At 42.9% G+C, this 21,629-nt stretch overlaps 1 protein-coding gene across 4 annotated transcripts in view; it reads right to left on the bottom strand.

Moving 5' to 3' along the window:
* Nucleotides 1-17,524, bottom strand: part of SLC11A2 (solute carrier family 11 member 2) — a 31,804-nt gene extending 14,280 nt beyond the window's left edge. For 2 of the 4 annotated variants that reach the window (XM_052639689.1, XM_052639687.1), the window contains exons 1-9: nucleotides 17,440-17,524; nucleotides 7,407-7,478; nucleotides 5,532-5,683; nucleotides 4,711-4,836; nucleotides 3,810-3,929; nucleotides 2,286-2,392; nucleotides 1,686-1,756; nucleotides 1,510-1,577; nucleotides 98-253 (exon numbers count right to left, since the gene is read on the bottom strand). In XM_052639689.1, the coding sequence (XP_052495649.1) occupies nucleotides 98-253; nucleotides 1,510-1,577; nucleotides 1,686-1,756; nucleotides 2,286-2,392; nucleotides 3,810-3,929; nucleotides 4,711-4,836; nucleotides 5,532-5,683; nucleotides 7,407-7,440 (834 nt within the window). In that variant the 5' untranslated portion in view covers nucleotides 7,441-7,478; nucleotides 17,440-17,524. Of the gene's footprint in view, nucleotides 1-97; nucleotides 254-1,509; nucleotides 1,578-1,685; nucleotides 1,757-2,285; nucleotides 2,393-3,809; nucleotides 3,930-4,710; nucleotides 4,837-5,531; nucleotides 5,684-7,406; nucleotides 7,479-16,880; nucleotides 16,933-17,439 lie in introns of those variants that run through there. The other 2 variants (XM_052639690.1, XM_052639688.1) reach the window with 1 other exon arrangement.
* Between the last annotated feature and the right edge of the window lie 4,105 nt (nucleotides 17,525-21,629).

The following is a 21,629-nucleotide window of genomic DNA, read 5'->3' as shown; positions in this document are numbered from 1 at the left end:
CTCCAAGAGCTGTGAACTACGTGTGTGTCCCTTGCAGCGAAAGGAAAAGAGGCCATGAAACTGCACAGGCCACTGAGATGAGAAAGAACTTGCTCACCTTAACTAAGGCAGAATGCAGGTACATGTTGTGTGGCATGATAACAGCGCCCACGATGCCCACAGCCTGCTCAATCTGTGGGGTACGACAGCCTGAACAGGATGGTAGGAACATGCCTTTGAGGACCTGGGTCTGGCTGGGTTTCACTGTAACATACTACATACAAACAGAACAGCTATTAGTCTTTTCTGGAACATGAGACTAGGGAGTAACACAGTACTAGAAAACACTGCATTTTTACTCCTTAAACGCCTTCATCAACAACTACATAGGAAATGAGGAACACAGAACCACCCAAAAACCCAAGCCGCACAAGGTCAGAGAGTTTAGGACTGGGGTGTCCAGACACTTCACTCTGTATTTTAGATATACGAAATCGATGTGCAGTGCTGCTGCTCAGTCCTGTCCGACTCTTTGCAATCCCATGGACTGCAGCCTGCCAGGCTCCTCTGCCCATGGAATTTCACAGGCAAGAACACTGGAGAGGGGTGCCATTTCCTCCTCCAGGGGATCTCCCCCACCCAAAGACAGAATCCAAGTCTCCTGTGTCTCCTGTGCTGGCAGGCTGATTCTTTAACACCAGCACCACCTGGGAAGCCTGGATGTGTTAAGAATCTAATTAATATTCTAAAGAAATAAAACAGCTGCTAAGGGCCTTATTGTTATTATTATCATAATAACTCCTGTGAGACATACCTTAGAATAGTCGATCCTTGATTATCCACACTAATCATGCTTCCATGTTCACCTCTGTATAGAAAAATCACTAACACTTGCCACTAGCATCTGCTGAGACTCACTCAGAAACACTTTTTCCTGGTTCAGCATTTCTCTTGAAGCCTTAGACCAAGCTCTATCATCTACTCATAGAGTAGACACATTTTCAAAAGCTTAGCTAGGACAATAAGCAGAAATCAGTTTATAATAACTGGACACAGACAGGGGCATTACTGAATATAATGGTAGGGTTAGGGTTACTTTTAACCCAACGGAATGTCCGGATTGGGGCACAAACTGGGAAACATGTACTGTATCCCCTGTAGTTCATTAACTGTTACAATACAGAGAAAGTCCAAGCTGCAACTACTGTCAACTAGAATGAGCAAAAACAAACCCCTCTAATGTTAACAGCCAAGAATAACCCTGTAACCCCTTTCCTAACCCTCTCCAATGCTGTTCTGTTGCTGAGAATAACTTGGGACCAGAAATTCTAGTACAGTTTTAAACTAGGAGTCCCTGAAGGTCTTCCTGGACACTAGTCTCTGCCATATCCTTATTCCTTTAAAATTGGCCAGTGCTGAATTCGGCTTTTGTTAGCATGTACTGTCTTTCATAATAAAAGGACAAACGCCTTGTTTTAAAAAGCTAAGAATAATAATAATAAAGCTAATGAATAAGCCTGTAATACTTGCCTCATAGCCAAATGTGAGGGCCATAATAGTGATGAGAAAACCAAAAAATGCTTCCAGCTTCCTCAAGCCTAAAGGGGAAAAGTGCAGCAGTGAGTTCACAGAAGGCAGATTACCCCATAAGCCACATGACGGGAAGCAGCTCCTTTGAGTGACCCCTCCATTCCCACTGTCCTTACCATATTTATCCAAAAAGAGAAATACAAAAGTATCTGCAATGGTGATGAGAACTCCACCCCATAGAGGAATCCTAGGTCAGAGATTAAAAAGGGAGATTAAAGGAAAGAAACATTGAGAAAGACCCGCTTCCCAGTTTTCCAACAGCTCTCCAGATACATGACACCTGGAGGACTAAGGATTTGGGAAACAGGAACAGCAGCAAGGGGGCCAGACCTTGGGTAGTTTAGGATCTCAGTACTAAGTGAAGTAACACATTCATTCAAATTTTGTCTATAATTTCAGACATTCAGGACACAAAGCTAAAAAGTAGGGGTCTTATCTCTCAAGGGACTCACTTATCAAGTGGGATAAACTGAGATACAAATTATAACACACACTGCCACACACTGGATAACAACAGGTCTGCATAACCTGCCATGAGAACATGGAAGACAGAGAGCCTCCACCTGGCAGGAGAGAAGGTGGTTCCAGAAAGGTTCCACAGGAAAAACAATACTTGAGCTGAATCTTGAAAACTGAAGATGACTTGGGATTTTCTTTTTACACTTGCTTTGAAATCTGGCAAAACAACAATTATTTGTAGAGGAAAAACCCCTCACCTTCCTACAGACAGGAGATTGATGGCAATAGCTGAGCCAATAACTTCCTGCATGTCTGAGCCAATGATAGCCAGCTCCACCATCAGCCACAGGATGATTCGTGGGACCTAAACACCAAACAGCAGAAAGATATGGTTCTTAATTAACCACTTCTAAGAACTTCCTCCATAGTTTGGAATACATATTTTGGCAGCGATCCAAAACAGTCCTTTATTAAGCCTTAGGTCTGGAGATGAAGGACCAGAACTCAAGCTTTACTCGGTCCCTTGCTGGAGAGGGCCAGGTTGCTCTTTGTGGTAGAGCCTGAGTCAAGGTCAGGGCAGAGCTGATGCCAATTTCTTCTCCTTCTGTTTTACTTGACAGAAGAATGGAGTTTCCATTCATTATTTCCACTTAATTTTTTGCCTAAAAACAATCCTGAAAGTGTTAGGGGGAAATGAGGATGCTAAGATGGTCAAAATACTGTTCAGGAGAGAATAAAATACTACAGAAGAAAATATCTATTCTGACCACAGCTGAAGAGACAAAACACACATGAAAAGGTTGGAGTCATCCTTAGTGTAATAATGCACAAGCAAGTAAAAAAAAGATAGATAGGCAAAAGGACTTGGGGCGAAGTGTTGGAATTGGGTGTCCTATAATAAAATCTGGAAACTAATCTGGTCAAATAATCGAACAGAGAGAAATTTAGTAGTGCTAGCACACTGAGGCCAGAAAAAAAAACAAACTAAGAAACATGACGTGTAAGAAATGTAAGAAGAAAGAGAAGCTAAAACAAACGAGTTACCAATTTTTTTTTTGAGAGGTATATAAGAAAAAAAAGCAGGTAAGGATACTCTCTCACAGCCAGAAAGGAGATTAAACATTTAGGATGAACCAGAGATAGATTAGTACTTATCTAACAATCAAGTCTCTCAAGAGTCTTCTCCAACACCACAGTTCAAAAGCATCAATTCTTTGGTGCTCAGCTTTCTTCACAGTCCAAATCTCACATCCATACATGACTACTGGAAAAACCATAGCCTTGACTAGATGGACCCTTGTTGGCAAAGTAATGTCTCTGCTTTTGAATTAGACTGCAAGGAGATCCAAACAGTCCATTCTGAAGGAGATCAGTCCTGGGTGTTCTTTGGAAGGACTGATGCTAAAGCTGAAACTCCAGTACTTTGGCCACCTCATGCGAAGAGTTGACTCATTGGAAAAGACTCTGATGCTGGGAGGGATTGGGGGCAGGAGGAGAAGGGGACGACAGAGGATGAGATGGCTGGATAGCATCACCGACTCGATGGACATGAGTTTGAGTGAACTCCGGGAGTTGGTGATGGACAGGGAGGCCTGGCGTGCTGCAATTCATGGGGTCGCAAAGAGTCAGACACGACTGAGCGACTGAACTGACTGATCAATCAAGTCAGTTTAAAGCTATCCTACAGACAGTGGGTCTACCCATTCCTGCCTTAGGCAGCAACAAGTCCCAAATGTCTAGACACACAGTTACCTATGAGATGGGTGACAAACACTGCTTACCCTGGGATACTGGCGGTGACACACTTCAGCCAGATGCAGCCCAGTGACCACTCCCAGTCGAGCTGCAAGGCGCTGGAGCAGGAGCCCCACAATGGTGGCCAACAGGAGAACCCAGAGCAGCTAGAGGAGAACAAAACCCCACCATTACACTCATGAGATAACTGGTGGTTTAAGTTCGGTTGTTTGGCAATGTCAATGGGAAATAGTACACTCAAAGAGCTCTGCTTAGGAATCCAATGATCTGAGTTCTGTATCACATTCTGCACAGAACTTGCTAGGTCACCTCGCACCTTTCTGAGCCTTAGTTTTTCCCATCTGCAGTTGCGCTTTTGTTCAAGGAAACTACCTGGGTAAAACAAAACTACAAACCAACTACACGATAACATTTAAAAAAACAGATGGAAAGGGCTTCCCTGGTGGCTCAGTGGTAAAAAATTCATCTGCTGATGCAGAAGAAAGGGTTCAGTCTCTCGTCCGGGAAAATCCCACATGCCACGGAGCAACTAAACCCGTATGCCACGGCTCCTGGGCCTGTCCTCTGGAGCCTGGGAAACACAGCTATCGAAACCTGCACATCTAGAGCCTCTGCTCTGTGACAAGAGAAGCCACTGCAATGAGAACTCTGTGCACCCCAACTAGAGAGTAGCCCCCACTCTCGCTGCAACTAGAGAAAAGCCTGTGCAAAGCAACAAAGACCCAGCACAGCTAGGAATAAATAAACAAATAAATTCTCATTCCTAGTTGGGATTAAAAAAAAAGATGGAAAAGCACTTTTCATTTAAGTGTCAGAGCCAATACAGAATCAGCACATAGCCCACAAGGTTGATATCCAACAGGCAGAGCAGAGGAGAAGTATGCTGTAAGTGTTTAAAAAGGAAAGCGGGGAAGACTCCATGTTCACCTTAAATCCAGCCACTGCTCCAGACTGCAAATCAGACTCAATGTTTCCTGGATCCAGGTAAGCAATGCTCATAAGAAATCCTGGTCCCGTGAAGGCCCAGAGTTTACGAAAGCTAAAACAAGAGTACTGTACAAGAGAGAAATACAGAACAAAATGATTATCACCTCCAGGGGAAGAATGGATATATGCATATGTATGGCTGACTCCCTTCACTATCCACCCAATACTAGCACAATATTGTTAACTGGCTATACTCCAATACAGAATAAAAAATTTTAAAAATAATAATAAAAATAAATAAAATTTATCTTGGAGAAAAAAAGGATTACCACCTCCAAACTCCTGGTCTAACTTGCAACAATATCAGCTTCATAAGAACAAAGGATTTCAGAAGTTGGACGTGGGTGTGTCCAAGTTTCTTTTCCATTTTATCCATTCCTTATCAGCAACCTGGTTAGCTCTCTGTACAAATAAGAGCCCTTCTCTTACCTGCCCTTCCAACAGCCTTTCATTCTAAAACCCCAGCAATAATAACCCCTACCTCTGTGCTCAAACACTACCCAAATGAGACAAAAGGCACCATAAAAAAGGGAACATGAAAATCATGTTTTCTGGATCAAAAAATGCTCACCAGTAAAACTTGGCAATGGTTTTTCAAGGACCTTGGTTTTCTTAACAGTTTCTCTGACTACAAAAATTCAGTCTTCAGAGACTGCCTGCCAGAATTGACTCTGAGGTTGCTGATCTTCAGTTGTCTAGCAGACATTGTACATAGGTTTTCCCTAGATAATAATATTTTCCCCCAAGGACCTGTCACTAACCTCCTCCTCAGGAATGGCAATCTTCTCATTAAAGTAGGTGGTGAAGGGGTCCTCTGAGCCTGCCCCGGGGGACTGCGGAATTGAGGAGTTACTGTATGCAGGGTTGACGGCACCAAGACTGGCAGAGTCTCCATGGTCTCCAGAAGCATCTTCTGAGTTAAAACAATCGAGAAGAAATGAATTAAAATGAATATAACACACTAATATTAAGGTGCTCGGTTCTGTCCGACTCTTTGCAACCCCAGGGACTATAGTCTGCCAGGCTCCTCTGTCCGTGGAATTTTCCAGGCAAGAATACTGGAGCAGGTTGTCATTTCCTACTCCAGGGGATCTTCCCGACCCAGCGACTGAACCCGCATCTCCGGTGTCTCCTGCATTGGCAGGAAGATTCTTTACCCACTACACTACCTGGGAAGCCCAGTGCAGTTGGTAATATCAACAATCATCTTTAGAAGTGCTAAAGTTAAATCTTTTTAATACCTCAATAAATGCACAAGATCTACCTAACTCCATCTCAATTTCCAGTACTATATTTTCAAATTAATTTTTGAATTGGCATTACATTCGAATGGCTGAAAATTTGAGAAACACAAAAATGCTTACAGTAAAAAAGCTCCCTCTCAACCCTCTTCTCCAGTCACCAAGCTCTATATCGGTTTTCAACACTAATCTCACAACCGGCCTCCCCGTAGTTTCACGCTTCTATTGTCACTTGCCAATTTTTAGAATCATTTCATTTTCTTCCAAAATCACTGATGTCCAGGGCTCAATATGTAACATCCCCAGACTAGCCTCACTGATAACCTAAATATTAACTTTTAGAAGGAAACAGGCTAACGGGACACTCTCTCCACCTCCCACCCATTATTTGGTAGGATTTACTCAAAGGATCATCCTTGGACACTGTATCTCCATCAGGCTTCCCCAGAAATGACTAACTTACAAAACACTATCATATTTCAGGCTAAAATCTGTAGCCGCAGAGAAACGACCTAACAGGAACCCTTTGCCACCTGACAAAGGTTTCCTGTTTGGTGAAGGCCTTCAGTGAAGAGCCTGAGGAGGGGGAGGTGTCACCCTTGTGACTGAAGGGCTCACCACAGACTGAGCACCAGTGTGATTAGTCTTCCTCCTGCATTTCGGGGCTAATTTTAAATCCGGCCAGCAGGGGAGCCAGGCGAGGGTCTGACAGAAAAGGGCTCACTCACCAGAAAGTTAGGAAACCCAGTCTGCTGAGACCATCAAATGGCTATTTTTAACCACAAAGCTCTAATCTCAGGGTTTCCAAGAACCCCTTGCAACCACCAACTAGAAAAACAAAAGCTTTCTTTTCATAGGGAATTGACCCACTTCACCTTAAGTGACACTGAACTGAGGAGTAAATGTACAGAGAAGGAATGGAAATTCTAAAGGAGAAATTTAGAATCAGGAAGGATTAGTCAAAGCATAAAGTCTCATGAAATACTCTACAAGGTGCTAGCTCAGTATTTTCCTGTTCCACTCTTATCTGAAGTGTCTTCAGCAGCTAAAGCACCCCAGAGGTTTTTATACCAGGTCTGCAAGTTAGACTGCCTTTACAAGCACTACTGCTATAGAAACCAGACTTGTAGCTAATCTTGGCTCATCTCAGAACTGGAAATAAAATTGAGGCAGGTCTCTGTGGTTATAAATCCATTTTCATTTACAGCCTAGGTCACCAGGTCACCTAAGTCACCTCTGAATGGAGCAAGTCTCCACAGAGTTGGCTGGGGGACAGGAGATGGTGACAGTTTTTGATGGAACAGAGGACAAGAAGGACAATATGGCACATTTCTCTTAATGGCTTAAGCCTAATTTCAAACAAAAATGAGTCAATAACACAAAGGTGTAAATTACCATCTGGTATCTTCTGTTCAGGACCTAACACCATGGTGGATACCTGAGTGCCTGAGTTCTTAGAAAAGGATTCTGGAAAAGAGAGAAGAGGAGAATTAGCAAGAACAAATTAAAACAAGTTCACAACCAGTATTCTGTGACACTGTATGACTGAACCCTTACTATGCAAAAAGAATAATCGTTCTACTGAATTAGATAACCTTGAAAACAATCACAGTTTTCATAATATGATTAAGAGATATTTAAGGGAAAAAATGAAATAACTGGCAACACTTGGAAACCAAAGTGAAGCAAAAGGTATTTCAGGCAAGTGGGCAAGTAGTTTTTAAGTATCCACGGGAAACAGTGAAGGGCAGGGAAAGCTGCCATGCTGCAGTCCAAGGGGTCGCAAAGAATCGGACACGACTTAGCGACTGAACAACACAAAGAAGGCCTCCACACAGAGGCTTCCGGGCAATCAGTCACCCAGTCTCCCACCCTTTACCTGCAATTAACCCAAATATTTAAAAGACTGACTTCCCACGGTTTTGATGCGCTTTTAAGGACAAAGATCTATAACTCTCTTTGATCTAACTAACAATTTAAGTTCATGTTTCAAGTTTCTGGAGGGTGGGGAGGAAGGGGGAAAGACTTCACCAGCACACGGGTAAGAGAGGGCCACTATTTCCCAGTCTCATCTTTCCCTGAGAGAGACTTCAGCTTTAAGGTTTCAGGTCTCATTCCTCAACACTTCAACAACCGAGAGAAGAGTGAGTGACCACACTCCCCTCAAGGAGAGCCGAGGCACCAGGAGAAAAGGGCACCGACAGCAGCCCACCTGCACGTCTCTCTATCAGCAGTAAGCAACTTACCGGGGGGACGAGGAGTGAGGGATGTTAGGGGTGAGGGGGGTGTAGTAGTGAGGGGGTATTCCAGATGTCCAGCCTCCTATTGGGTTAAGGTGAACTGGGGTAGAGGGCTTAAGTTTAAGTGGGCTAAGTTTAACAGGGGGTAGAGGGAGTATTAGTAAGCCCACTGGGCCACGGATCTATGGCATATTCTCCAGTCAACTCCACCAATAAGGTTGTTTAAAAATTCTGATCTACTGATTAAGGAATCTACTTCTTAGTTAATTCTAGACTTAGAAATTATGGGAAAGGTAAACAATATTGTTAACCACCCCCCCTTGAATCCCAGTAACAACCATCCTGAAAAACTGAGGAAGCCTCCCCTTATCTATCCTTTAATACTAGTCTTTTTCCACTCTTGTACCATTATTGCTCTTATGTGAACAGTGCTCTACTTTCTTTTTTAGATAATCTATCGACATATTCTAGGACTTCCCTGGTAGCTCAACAGTAAAAAATCCTCACGCCAATGCAGGAGACTTGGGTTCAAACCCTGGTAGGGAAGATCCCCTGGAAAGGGAAATGGCAGTCCACTCTAGTCTCTTGTATGGAAAATCCCATGGACAGTGGAGCTTGATAGGCTACAGTCCATGGGGGTCGCAAGAGTCGGACATGACTTAGCGACTAAAACAACAACAAATCAACATACTCTGTATCTGTTTTGCCAAATTACAGAATTAAGACCTGAAAGGGGTATTAGATTTCATCTATTTTCTGGAGTATACAACATAGCAACATCTAAATCTTGCTAATTTAGAAAATATAAACTTTCAACTCTATAGTCACCAATAAGGAGACTCATAATAAACAGTAGCCATGTCCATCCTACAAGTTTGTGCTATGAGATGGTTTCGCCAGCAGACCTCAATACTGCTGACTAAATCCCAGCCCTCTTTCAGCCAGCATGTCAACTAAATGGGACTTAATCTGACCACTCAGCAGCGGCACCACTTGAATTCCAATCACAACACAGATACTTATACTTAATTCTAAGAAGCCAGGATAACACACAATAGAAACCACAAATCCGATCTGGGACTACAGCTCTTACACGGGAAATCATGGGCTATTTATGAGACAACTTCCTTATACTTCAATCAGCTCTGAGAACATTATTATTAAGATTATCGGGAATTTCCTGGTGGTCCAGTGGTTAGGACTCCATGCTTTCCCTGCAAAGGGCAAGTTTAATCACTGGTCAGGGAACCAAGATCCCACAAGCCACAAAGCACAGGCCTCTCACCCTACTCCCCCAAAAAAGAGTATTATTATTGGGAGTTCCCTGGTGGCATAGTGATGAGGACTCTAGCCTTTCATTGCTGTGGCCTGGGATTCAGTTCAATCCCTGAATGGGGAACTGAGATCCTGCAACCCACACAGCACAGCCAAAAAATAAATAAAATAAATAAAATGGAAAGACATGCCAAAAAGTGTTGAGTGGTTATTTTTTAAAGAATAGTATTATTAATGTTATATTGTTATTATTAAGAATAACTCAAGTTTCTAACTGCTGCCCTACTCATGAAGAATCAATAAACTTCAACTACTTTTGCGTGATGACTGACACTCGGTGTCAGAAGGCACAGAAGCGTTCAGTGTATTTGAGGACGATCCCTGTCCAAAAGGAGCCTTTAAACCTTGCATCTTTAAAAAAGCAAACAGTTGAGATAGTAGTGTGTTTTTTCCCAATATGAAGTATGAAAAGGTGACAGTTAAGTAATTTTACACAGAAATATCTCAAGATAAAAATTTTAATAATTATTATTAGTATTCTAAGTGATTGCTCCCATAATTACTTACAGAACTTGTAAAACACAAGAAGTCTGACCTTCTCTGTGAAATCTCTCTCCAAGAAAGAAAATGGGTTCTAGACTCCAACCTGTTTGCTGGTGTGTTTGTCTGTTTGTTTTGCTGCACCAGGCAGCTTGTAGGATCTTAGTTCCCAGACCAGGGATCAACCTGGGCCCCAGCAGTGAGAGCACAGAGTCCTAACCAGTGGGCCATCAGGGAATTCCCTATTCCAAATTTCTCATCGAAACACTGAGTCAACAAACTATAAGCTCCATTGCTTGCAGTGTCTAGAGAACATAACTAGGGCAAGGCATGGAGAGTCAGTACAGTCTGGGTACTGCACAATGTTAAGGTCTCCATGAAAATCCAACACCCATAGAGAAGCAGTAAGTTAATATAAAACCACTTTGCTCTCTAGGACCATACCCCCAGGTCACTTCAGTCATTAAATTATGCTAAGAAAAAGATCAAGTGGAGACACAAGCAACAAGATTCAACCCTGCAGTGCTCGGACAGTTATGATTAACAAGGTGCCTTGACATTCTAGCTCACCCCCAACCACTAAGCATCACCTTCTCTTAGAGCCAGTAAGTCTCCTCCTATCAAACAGCCATCGACAGCAGGGGGAAAACGGGCACTCACGGGTCAATGTAATAACTATTTTATCCTATTCCTTATCAAAAAAGTTGAAAGACTGTTTTATAAAATAAGAATGCTAATTACATTTTCTGTCTAAATGTCGAAAGTCTACATATCCTTTGACCCAGCAATTCCATTTCTAAGAATGCATACTGAAGAAACATTTGTACAGGAATTATCAGCATATGCAAGAATATTTCCCACAGCACTGTCTGTAGTGTCAAAAGACTAAAACAACCTAGGACACTCATAGAATGGAATACCATAAACAAGGCAGATCTAAATAGATTGATAGGAAACAATCTCCAAGATACACTGTGAAGTTAAAGATATAATTTATGGAACACTATGCTATCATTTATGCAACAAAAGAGAAATATTGAGAAAATACACGTACAGAGGAGATGCCCAAGGAGATGCCCAAGGAGATGCCCAAAACTGGTAATGCCGACTCCAAGAGGAAGGAGTGGAGGAGCCCAGACGAGGTCAGGCAAAAGGAGGACCTCTCATGAAAATACACTGTGTGCAGTTTTACAATTTAAAAAAAAAGAATTGCCAAGTAAAAGCATCGTTTATTTTTTAAAAACATAAAGATCATGCCGATTTACTCAGTTCCCCAACAAACACCTCAGGAACCTTCCGTGTCTCAATGAACACTTCAGGGACCAATTCTCTCTGATGGAGCTTCTGCAGTGGATACCCAGAGAGCTGAAGCCTCAAGCTTAACTTACTACTACTTGGACTTAGTGCGCAAACAGCCATGCTCTGAAATTGTGATTTGGAAGTTTCTCCTGAATCCAAAGAAATAAAAAAGTCCTCCTCAGCAAATCCTCCTCTTCACTCCCTAATATGGGTTAAATGGCCCTCTTTCATGTTCCCAAGGCACGTGCTGCTTACTACTGTAATATCGTGTTATTCTGAAAGCACTTATTCCCTGATACTACTCTTGCAACTTCTCTGCAAGTCTGAAATTACATCAAAATAAAAAGTTATATCCTCCAACACTTACTAGTTATAACTTATGAAAATTTAATTCACAGTAATTCCAGGTGTTCTCTTGGCATTTACAGGAACTCAAGAAGAACAATGTGAATAGCCCAAAACTGGTTTAAAAATTGCCACCAAGGAAGTGTGAAATACTGAGTATTAAATACATACAATTTCAACTTTTCCCCCCACAGCTAAAAACATGCTTGAATTTAAACTAATATTTTTCTTAGAAAACTCTCTTACAGAGAGCAAGGGTACCCCAAACCATTTCATTGATCTTAGGAGCTGTTGCAAAGGTCTCCCTAAAATTAATTTTAAGTTTTGGAGAGGAATGTTTTTTGAACAGTCCTCTAATAATTCTCCTCGTCTTTTCCCCATTATATAAATAAAATCAGAGACAGCATTAGTAGAAAAAGAAGTTTCATATAGGCAACCATAAAAGTGTGCATGGAATCAGTTGATTAGATAAATATGAACAGGAATGTTTAAAGCTGACTGGCAAACCCCTTCTTCTTCCTCAGCCAATACTCAGTGTTCAACATGCTGGTGACAAGGTGGAAACTGCCAGAAACAGGGGTTAAAAGTCATACTCAGAGTTGTGATTAAAAAAAAAAAAATTAAAAAAAGAATTCCATTTGCTTGAAGAAAACATAAAGATTTCTAGATCCTTCTAAAATTCCCTTTTCTCTAAAGGTCTACTTTAAGGCTAAAGTACTTGATAATCTTACTAAACCATTATTATTAATCTAGCTTTTATATTATATAAGATGTTCTTCATGAAGGTGAGTTCCTGCCCCCGTATGATTGGGAGTCAACAAAACTGAAATATTCCATGGTTCACACAGAGCTCACTGCTGTCTGAACCTATGTTTTTTAAAAAGTATCTATGTACTTATTTGGCTGCTTTGGGTCTTCGCTGAAGTGCAAGGATCTTTAGCTGTGGCATGTGGCATCTAGTTCCCTGACCAGGGATCAAACCCTGCCCCCCTGTATTAGGAGCACACAGCCTTTGCCACTGGACCACCAAGGAAGTCCCTGAACCTATGGATTTTAATAAGGAATACTACTGGCCATTTTTCAAAATGAGAAATGGTAATTTCCTCTGTTTTTCCACTGCAGGTCAATAAAGCACCCATTTCTCAGTCTTTCCATCAGGATATCCACCTAATTGATTCCAAAAATCTCCCCCAAAGTGGATGATGGGAGAGAAAAGCTTAGAAAAGTCATGTGAATTTCTAAATTATAATTGAGGATGTGAAGTCTGCAATTGCTTTTTAAATTTCGATTAAAAAATAATCCTATTTTTCTCTCATAAAAATGAACTTGATATAAAATCGACATATTGAAAAAAAAAGACAGGTTGGAAAGAGATTACATCTACTTCCTGACAGAATAACAAAGCGAAAAGCCCCTCTGGTGTTAGCGTAACAAAAAGGCCTTGAAACTCTAATCCTCTCCACCCTAGTGGGTGATATTTCAGTAAGCTGAAAGTCACACAAGCACAACCAGTTCATAAAGTACAAACAGTGCTGCCACTGTTCAAGGTGCTTCACTTACATCACAGCCTCTCTCTCTCTCTGGCACAAGGTCCACAGACTGTGTTACTTTTTTTTTTTTCCCCATGTTACTGACTTTTTATGTCATAGTAATGATCTGAAAATTGGACACATCTCATTTAGTCTATCAGAGTACCACAATTTCAACTCACCAAGTTTGCTGTTTGCCACCTGACTTAGACTTTTGAAAATCTGTTTTATGGTTGAAAGGAAAACCTAATGTGGAGAACATGTAATGATTAAGAAAGAAGAGAAAGGTTAGGCAGCAGTTAGAGGAGAGAGGGGGTAAGACACCCGGGGGAAGAGTACAGTTGATAACAACATCAGCTGCCTGGGTGTCAAAGACGATAACAGTGGGGAGAAATGTGGCCAGGCTGTCAAGAAGCACTGTGCTTTTAGACAAAAATATCACTCATCAGCCAGAGACTTCAGAATTAGAAGGGCCCAATTAGCATCTGTTAAACTGGGCTCTTCACTTTCCCTGCTCAGCCCTCTGAGGCTTAGCCAGGTTCCAAACCTCCTTGCCTGCTTACATGACAGGGCTGCTAACATCTTACTTCCAGAAACTACAGCTTGGTCTTTGTTCCTTCCAACTCTCACTGTAAGCTTCCCCTGATTTCCTCCCAATCGACCGACATTTACAGCACTATTTCCCTTTGACAGCCTCACCTGGCCTTCTGCGCCTGACACAACTATCTCAGAACACAACTCCAAGCATTGTAAAAATTTCAGAGACAGCTTTACCCTCAAGTAAGAAAGTCTATTAAACTAATCTATACCCACTTCTTGCCTCAGAAAAAAAAAAAAAAAACATTTTGCCCTTATACTTAAGGTAGCTTTTCTCTGGCAGAAGTGAGGAATGATTACCATTAGATTACATTCAACTTATTTATTCCAATGAAAGATACTGGCTCCCTCGATGCAGACTGACCTTAACAATATTAAGTACATATTTTCCTCAGTTTCTTTGCTTAAAGCAAAGAAAAATTACCTGTAAAAACAGATAATATATATAAGATTCTCCAGACATCCTTCTACTCTTTGGAACCTGCTGAAATTTCAATAGTTAACTTGCAGCCTCCTTTCATTACCTAGGAATTTTATAGACACTCTATTATTAGTAATAAATGGAACCAAAGCAAACAAAAATACCCACACAGAATGACCTACTAGCAATAAGAACAAAGACAAGACTGAGAACCCTAATTTCCCAATCTAAGTTTTTACTGGGAACTGATCCTTACATTAAAAAATGTAAGTTACTCTGATCTTAAAAGTGGAAGAGGAATTAGACAATAAATATATTTTTATCATTCCTGGCCAACTCTTTGACATTCCATTCTGATATTACAGTTTATAATTCATATTTGTTGTTTTATTATATCCATGATATTCCTGATGATACCTGGAGGGCTCTTCATGTCTCCAGGGGCCAAAAAACGTTAACTGTTCAACATACGTTTGTTAAATTATCAAAAGACTAAATGGCATTGGATGGCTGAGACAACAAGGATCTCAGTCTCCCAACTCCTCATATTCTGCACATTCAAATGCTCCCTGTCCTCTTTTCCAAAATATTTATTCAAACCAGACTCACATGATAAAGATGACAACAATATTAAAGAAAAAGGCTTCCCTCTCTGCCTCAAGCACTGAACTCTTTAAAGATAGCACTCCCTGTCCTCCTTATTAAAGCACAAAGGTTTCACAATGTTCTCCACGTGCACAAAGCCGACATCAAAATTTCAACACTATATAAATACTAAACTGTCTTAATAAAAAGCTAGCAAACAGGCCAGCATACTTTATGCAGTAAGCCATGTTCTTTTTTTGTAAATCCAAAGTTTCTCATTTAGCGATTAGTTTCCAATTCTGCTACCTATGTAAACAGCAGTTTTCTTGCAGAGGGAGAACTGCAAGACAGAAATGTCTTCTATTAAAGCCTTCCAGATAGTATCAAGAGAACCTCAGAGAAACTTTTAAACTCACAGAAAGAGCCTGTCAGCAGACATTTCTATCTACATACACAATAAGGAGATAGTGGCTAAAGATGTCTTTGACTTCACAGCACTCACTCAAACTTTTAGAACTAAAAGTCAATTATTAATAGAAAAGATGCTGCTTTGTAAACACCAGTATGTAACCTCTAACCATCACTTCATTGAGTCAAAACTGAACCAAGGACTTCCTGGGTGGTCCAGTGGTTAAGAGTTCACTCTCCAATGCAGGGAATGTGGGTTTGACCCCCGGTTGGGTAACTAAGATCTCACGTGCAGCGGGGCAACTACTGAGCCCATGCCGCAGACTCAGCGCATCTCAGCTCAGTGCATCTCAGCTGAGACCCGATGTAGCCAAATAAATACTAAACAAAAGAAATAAATATTTTAAAAAAAATGAACCAAAGCTGCTTAGCTCTGTGGCGTATTCCAAGGGATCACCGCTGATTTCCTAACAGTAGAGTAAGACTTGCATCAAGCTTCCCCATTCACTAATAAGAAGTGCAGCCAGGCTGCCCAGAAATTCCCCGCCCAAGTCCCATGGCCATCCCGGAAATTTGAGGAACCAAGTGTGCTGCAATCATGGCCTTTTTGGTAGTGGGTCCAAAAAAAAAACAGTCTGTAGGCCAAGACTGTAAATGAAATATTATTCAATGAAAAACTAAACAGCCAAAGAAGTTTTCATTTACCCAACACAGCTATCATGGACAGACAGTAATGCAGAGCTGGAGTTTCGAACCTGACTTAATGATAAACACCCAGCAGAGAGTCTATAGTCACAAGAACGTGAATGGAAAACAGGCCTAGGGGTTCACTGGCCATAGGCTCAGGGGATTCTGAACAAAGAATAATAAGGTCAGAATTCTTTTAGTGTGGAATCTTTTAGGGGAAAGAAGGCACTTAATTACAGGTAATAATATTAATAACAAAAGCTCCTACATGCTAGGAACTGTTCTAAGCACCTTATGTGTATTAATTCATTTAATACTCACCACTATTTAATACTCTTTAAGATACTATCAATTCCCATTTTAAATATGTGGAAACAAAAGAACAAAGAGCCTAAGAACCCTGCTCAAAGGTTTAGAGAACCAAGAAGTGCTGCAAACTAGTTGGGGTTCAGATTCCACAAGAGTCAAGGGAGAAACACAAGGTCCCCTAGTTGCGGCAATATTCACTAGAACTATGGCCAGCAAAAGTTTCTGGAAACCTGTCTCCTCTTGCCTCGCATTCCATAGAATTTTTGCTTTTGCTTTTTTCTTTAAAGAGGTGTCACACTCCCTTAACTCCATCACACTTCTTCTGAAAGCAGTGGACGGTATGAGAATATCTTTACACACAGGAAAACTCAAGTCCAGGTTACTCAACTTCTTCTTCAATGATGCTCTTTGAAATAGCCTGATATATGAAGAGAATTGGGGGAAACCAATCGAAAACAAAACAAACAAAAACAGAACATCCAAAAGTAAACATAGCTGTAACAGCAGGAACCTATGAAACCGAACAGATGTCGAGCAGCCAGCCACCCTTCTCACACACGGAGTGCGACAACGCTCCTACAAAAGTTCCTGAGCCTGGAGGCTGCACAAACAGCCCTAAAACCGATCTACACACCAGGACTCTGCGGTCTGTCCAGGCCCTTCACACGTAGAGGCGCTTCTTGGATGTCGCCTGTAGTAAAACGAATTCTTTCGCTGAAGTGCGGCGGCGGGAGGCCCAGGGAGCGGACGGGGCATCAGGGCTCCGAAGATAAGGAGGCCGAGGGGACCTTGCCCCGCGTCCGTCGGCCTCTCCCGCGGCGTGAAGCGGGGTCGGCAGACCTTCGACCACGGGTCCCGGGACCGCGGCAGGTCCGCCCAGGGGTTCAGCCATTTTCTCTTGAGGTCTCTTTAGGCCGCGGCGGGGAAGGGGCGAGGCCCCTGCGACCTCCGGCGTTCGCTTCCCGCTCCCCCTCCCGGCGCCCTCCTCTCGCTCTTCCTTTGAAGAATGCGGCTCCGTCTGGAACCCGCGTCCAGGCCCTCCCAGCCAGCGCCGCCCCTCGCAAACCCTCCTGGCGCCCCGCACGCCAAATACTGGCCGCGGCGCCTGCTCCCAGGCTGGCCCTCGAGCCGCCCGGAGCCCGGGAAAGCGGGGCGCCCGCGTGACCCCTGACCTGGCCCGCTCCCCACCTTACCGGCTCCGCAACCACCTGACAATCCGTCCCGGCTCCAGCGGCTCCATATCCCTGGAGCCAGCGCCACGCCAGCCTACCCCCTACACGCCCCGCGATTGGCCGACAGGATCGCAGCCGCACGTTCCTATTGGCTGGACTCTCCATATTGGCCGTAGCGGCCAACGCGCGTGGCAGGCTGACTACGGATCCCGAGTCTCCGCCCACTCCAGGCTGACTGGGGGCGGGGCCACGGAGGCCTGGGCGGGAGCTGTCGGCGGCTGAGCTAGCGCTGGAGCTCGTCCAACCCACGCTGTTGTGGAGTCTCCCACCCCGCCAGCAACCTGCGGACGAGTACGTTTCCTGCTGTAGTTCGCCGTGGCTTCGTTAGGCCCTGGAAGACAAGATCATTGCTTCCGAGACACGGCTCTATGAGAGTTCCAGCTCCACCTCCCGCCCCCAGAGCCACATCATAGTATCTGCTGCCCCACCAAGAGCATCCCACACCTGGGAGGAACCGCGAAGCATCAGCTAGCGCAGCCAGTTCGACTGCATCAGATGCCCTACTCCCAAGTCTCGGCATTGAATTGTTTTCCTCTCTCCTACTCAGCTGCGTCGCTTCTTCTCCCAAACTTTATTTTCCACCTACCCAAAAGCAGTCCCGCTCCATTCCCAGTTTCAATCGCACATCCCAGAGCCTCCTCTGAAGATGACGACCAGGCTAGTGGTGCTTCAGAAAGGAGAAAATAGTTTGACTAACCACCCTAATTTTCTACAATGTCCTTTACAGCTGCCAGAAACATTCTTAGACCCCTCTCTCTCCCGGCCCCCACATCGCCCCCATAACCGCTTTTCTTAAAGGTAACCAAGCTTATCTAACCAAGTCATAGACCTAGAGAAGGAAACCTTCCAACATCTTTCTTCGTGTAAAAACTGCTAGGAGAAATTTTTGTTAGTTGATTAAAGAGTCCAAGAGAAGAGAAAAGGAGAGTAAACTGCAAGAAGGAAAATCCAAGTAAAGTACAAATTCAGGGACCAAAAAAAACTGATCTGAGCATCATCAGTGATCCGATACAGGCTGGTTTCCATACCGAATTTCTCCTAGGGAGAAAAGAAAATGTACAAATTAGTTCTGAAAATCTCTCTGCAACACGTATGGGGATTTTCAGAAAGGCTTAATGAAGTCCCTCCAGAACAGAACCTTTCCTTTGGGAACTTCTACTGCAACTAGAAAATAAAATGGCTGGAGCCTTCTTATCGCGTTCCAGGTCTGCTCTGGTGGGTAGATTCCCTGGGCTATTATATGCTTATTGCTGGCTACTTACTTAGCTCACACTGTGGGGCTGCCTCCTCCTTAAGCTGTTTCTTCATTGTGCAGGCTCGGTCTGACTCCCAGCGCTGCTCCTGTCTCTTGCCTCTATATATGGAGACAAGTGCGCCTCCCCTTGGTTAGACAGGCCCCTTACCTTGCTCTGGGCAACACATTGTTAAAGACACTGCAGGGAATTTCGAGAAGCAAACCACACCCTTCAAAGCATAATCAAATTTCATCTTTGACCTGCCATGAAAAGGAAAGCATCATATATCTGCCACTCCTGGACATTAAGTAACAATTAATTGCATGTGAAAACTTTAATTCTAAGATTTCATCTCTGTCTTATTTCACGGGGGCTCGAGGCAAGCCTGTGTGTCCCAGTGGTGGAAAGGGGTGGCGTAAGAGGAATTGCTTTCTTTCCCAGATGCCACCCCCACTTGGAGTGAAGCTTGTTTGGGCACTTGAACCAGGATTGCATGTGCACTAGGACTCTGCACCCCTGAGACGTAAACTGAAACCACTTAACCCCAAGCCTGACAGTCCATGAATATTTTCCACATAGGTACGTGCAGTGCCAGTGTAATTATAGGAAGTCTCAGAGTATGGGTGAAAACACCACCCAGTCCATCCCTTGAGATCTGAAGAACCCGCTGGCATCAGCCAGGTCAATCAGTAATAAACAGGCGGACAACAAAGCCACACAAACCCGAGACTCAGTGTCTGATGTTAAAGAAAAAAACAAAAAACACCTGAGGCTGCTATGTATACGTGTGTGATATGTATATCCAGAGAAAGCTGGGATTGCTCAATCTGGGGGAAAAAAATGGTGGAGGAACTTGCCTCGGGCAAATATCCTAGATTAGTCAGCCAGCCAGAGGCAAAGATGGAAAGGAGAGGCATTGGAGGGGAGTGGGGAGAATAAGGGGGTTACTGGAAGAACTGGCTGCCTTCAGGAAGTTTCCTGGCAGTTTTATGGAAAATCTGCTTAGTACCATGAAAACATGCAATAAGCATAAAAGATATAAACACCATAGAATGGAAAAGAAAGAAAAGAGCAAGCAGTTCATATCCATCTTCCACCAAGAGGCTCTAGTTCCTACACAGGACAGCCATAGCATCACAAGATGAGGATCCTTTCATTCCAGGACTAGAAGTCATCTCGTTACTATCCGACCTATCTCTTCGTCCCTGTTCTACAGCAGGCAAGTTCCCTAAGGCAGAACTACCTTAGACTGGGTTGGGCTCAGTTTATCCCCCTTCATGGGAAAATAGAAGAAAAAAAGAAGAAATATGAAATTACCCAAGAACTAACCTGTTGTAGGAAAAGACCCTGTTTTGGTTTAGGACTTCCAAAATAGAAATGCATTTTACAAGGAGACTCTACCATAGTCCTCCTGTGGCTTTTACTCTGGAGCTGCTTCCAACATACACGCTCCAGTCTTGCCTGCTAGGTCCCCAATGCACTTATAGTAACTGACAACATTATGGAATTCTTATTATGTCTCAAACAATATATTTGATATGCTATAAACAAGAATTAATCTTCACAATAAATTTGTGAGGCAAGAACTCTATCTTTTATTTTGCATATTAGGAACCTAAGTCTGAGAGAGCAAGAGTAATTTGTTCGTTAAGGAGGTTAACTAATTAAAGTTAATTAAGCGATCAGGAGGTGGCAATAGAAATAACACGTTCCAAAACAAAGGCCAGAAGCAGAGTTTTAATAAAGGATATGGACATTAATTTGAAGTAGAGGACTTATTTGGCAAACAGAACTATGTTCAGCAACATGGAACTGAACATTATTTTTCATACAAAATTAAAAGCACATTATATTTCCTTCCTGACTACTTGCCAGCCCCCATCTCTTCTAGAGAGAGAAGCTTCATCTAAATTATTTCATCTTATTGTTGATTGTCATTTATAACTTTATTGCTACTTCTGTCTCCAGTATTCCTTTGGAAAAGGAATGGATTCACTACATATTCTAATGTATTGTCTATAGATTATAAGATAAAGTCAAGCATGTATTTGCTGATACTTTTTAAGTTAACCTGTCTTTATACTTAGAAATGTCTCTTAATAGTAGGCTTCCCTAGTGGCTCAGATGGAAAAGAATCTGCCTGCAATACAGGAGACCCATGTTCAATTCCTGGGTGTCAGGAAGATTCCCTGGAGAAGGAAATAGCAACCTACTCCAGTATTCTTGCCTGGAGAATTCCATGGATAGAGGAGTGTGGCAGTCTACAGTCCACGGGGTCGCAAAGAGTCGGACACGACTGAATGACTGTAACTCACTCAGTTTAACAGCAAGTTAGTGGTAGAGCCAGGCTTTGAATAAAAATTTGTTAGATCCCAGAGCCAGCATCCCAACTACCATACCATAATACCTCCATTTTACACACCTGAAACAATTTCCTTCCATTCAAATCTCAAGCTCAGAAATGATATCTTTTGTAAAATCCTATTCGTGTAAATTCACTGAACATTTCACATTACCACAATAGCCAACCGATTTCTGTGTAGATGTTAATCTGTATCCTAACGATGTGTGCTTTTTATTTGAATAGGAGACTTTTTTCCTTCCATGCTCACCTCCCATCCCCTCTCCCACTATTCTTGTTCACGTTTTTGTAGTCCCTGAACAACTGCCCGATATTAACTCCTCCCGTGCATATTTGCTCAGTCACTTAGTTGTGTCCGACTGTTTGGGACCCTACGGACTATAGCCTGCCAAGCTTTTCTGCCCTTGGGATTTTCCAGGCAAGAATACTGGAGTGGGTTGCCATTTCCTCTTCCAGGAGATCTTTTCTTTTCGACCCAGGGATGGAAACCACATCTCCTGTGTCTCCTGTGTTGACAGGCAGGTTCTTTACCATTGAGCCACCCAGGAAGCCCC

This window comes from Budorcas taxicolor, chromosome 5, assembly GCF_023091745.1.
Source record: "Budorcas taxicolor isolate Tak-1 chromosome 5, Takin1.1, whole genome shotgun sequence".
NCBI lineage: Eukaryota > Metazoa > Chordata > Mammalia > Artiodactyla > Bovidae > Budorcas > Budorcas taxicolor.
This window is presented reverse-complemented; position numbering and strand designations above follow the sequence as displayed.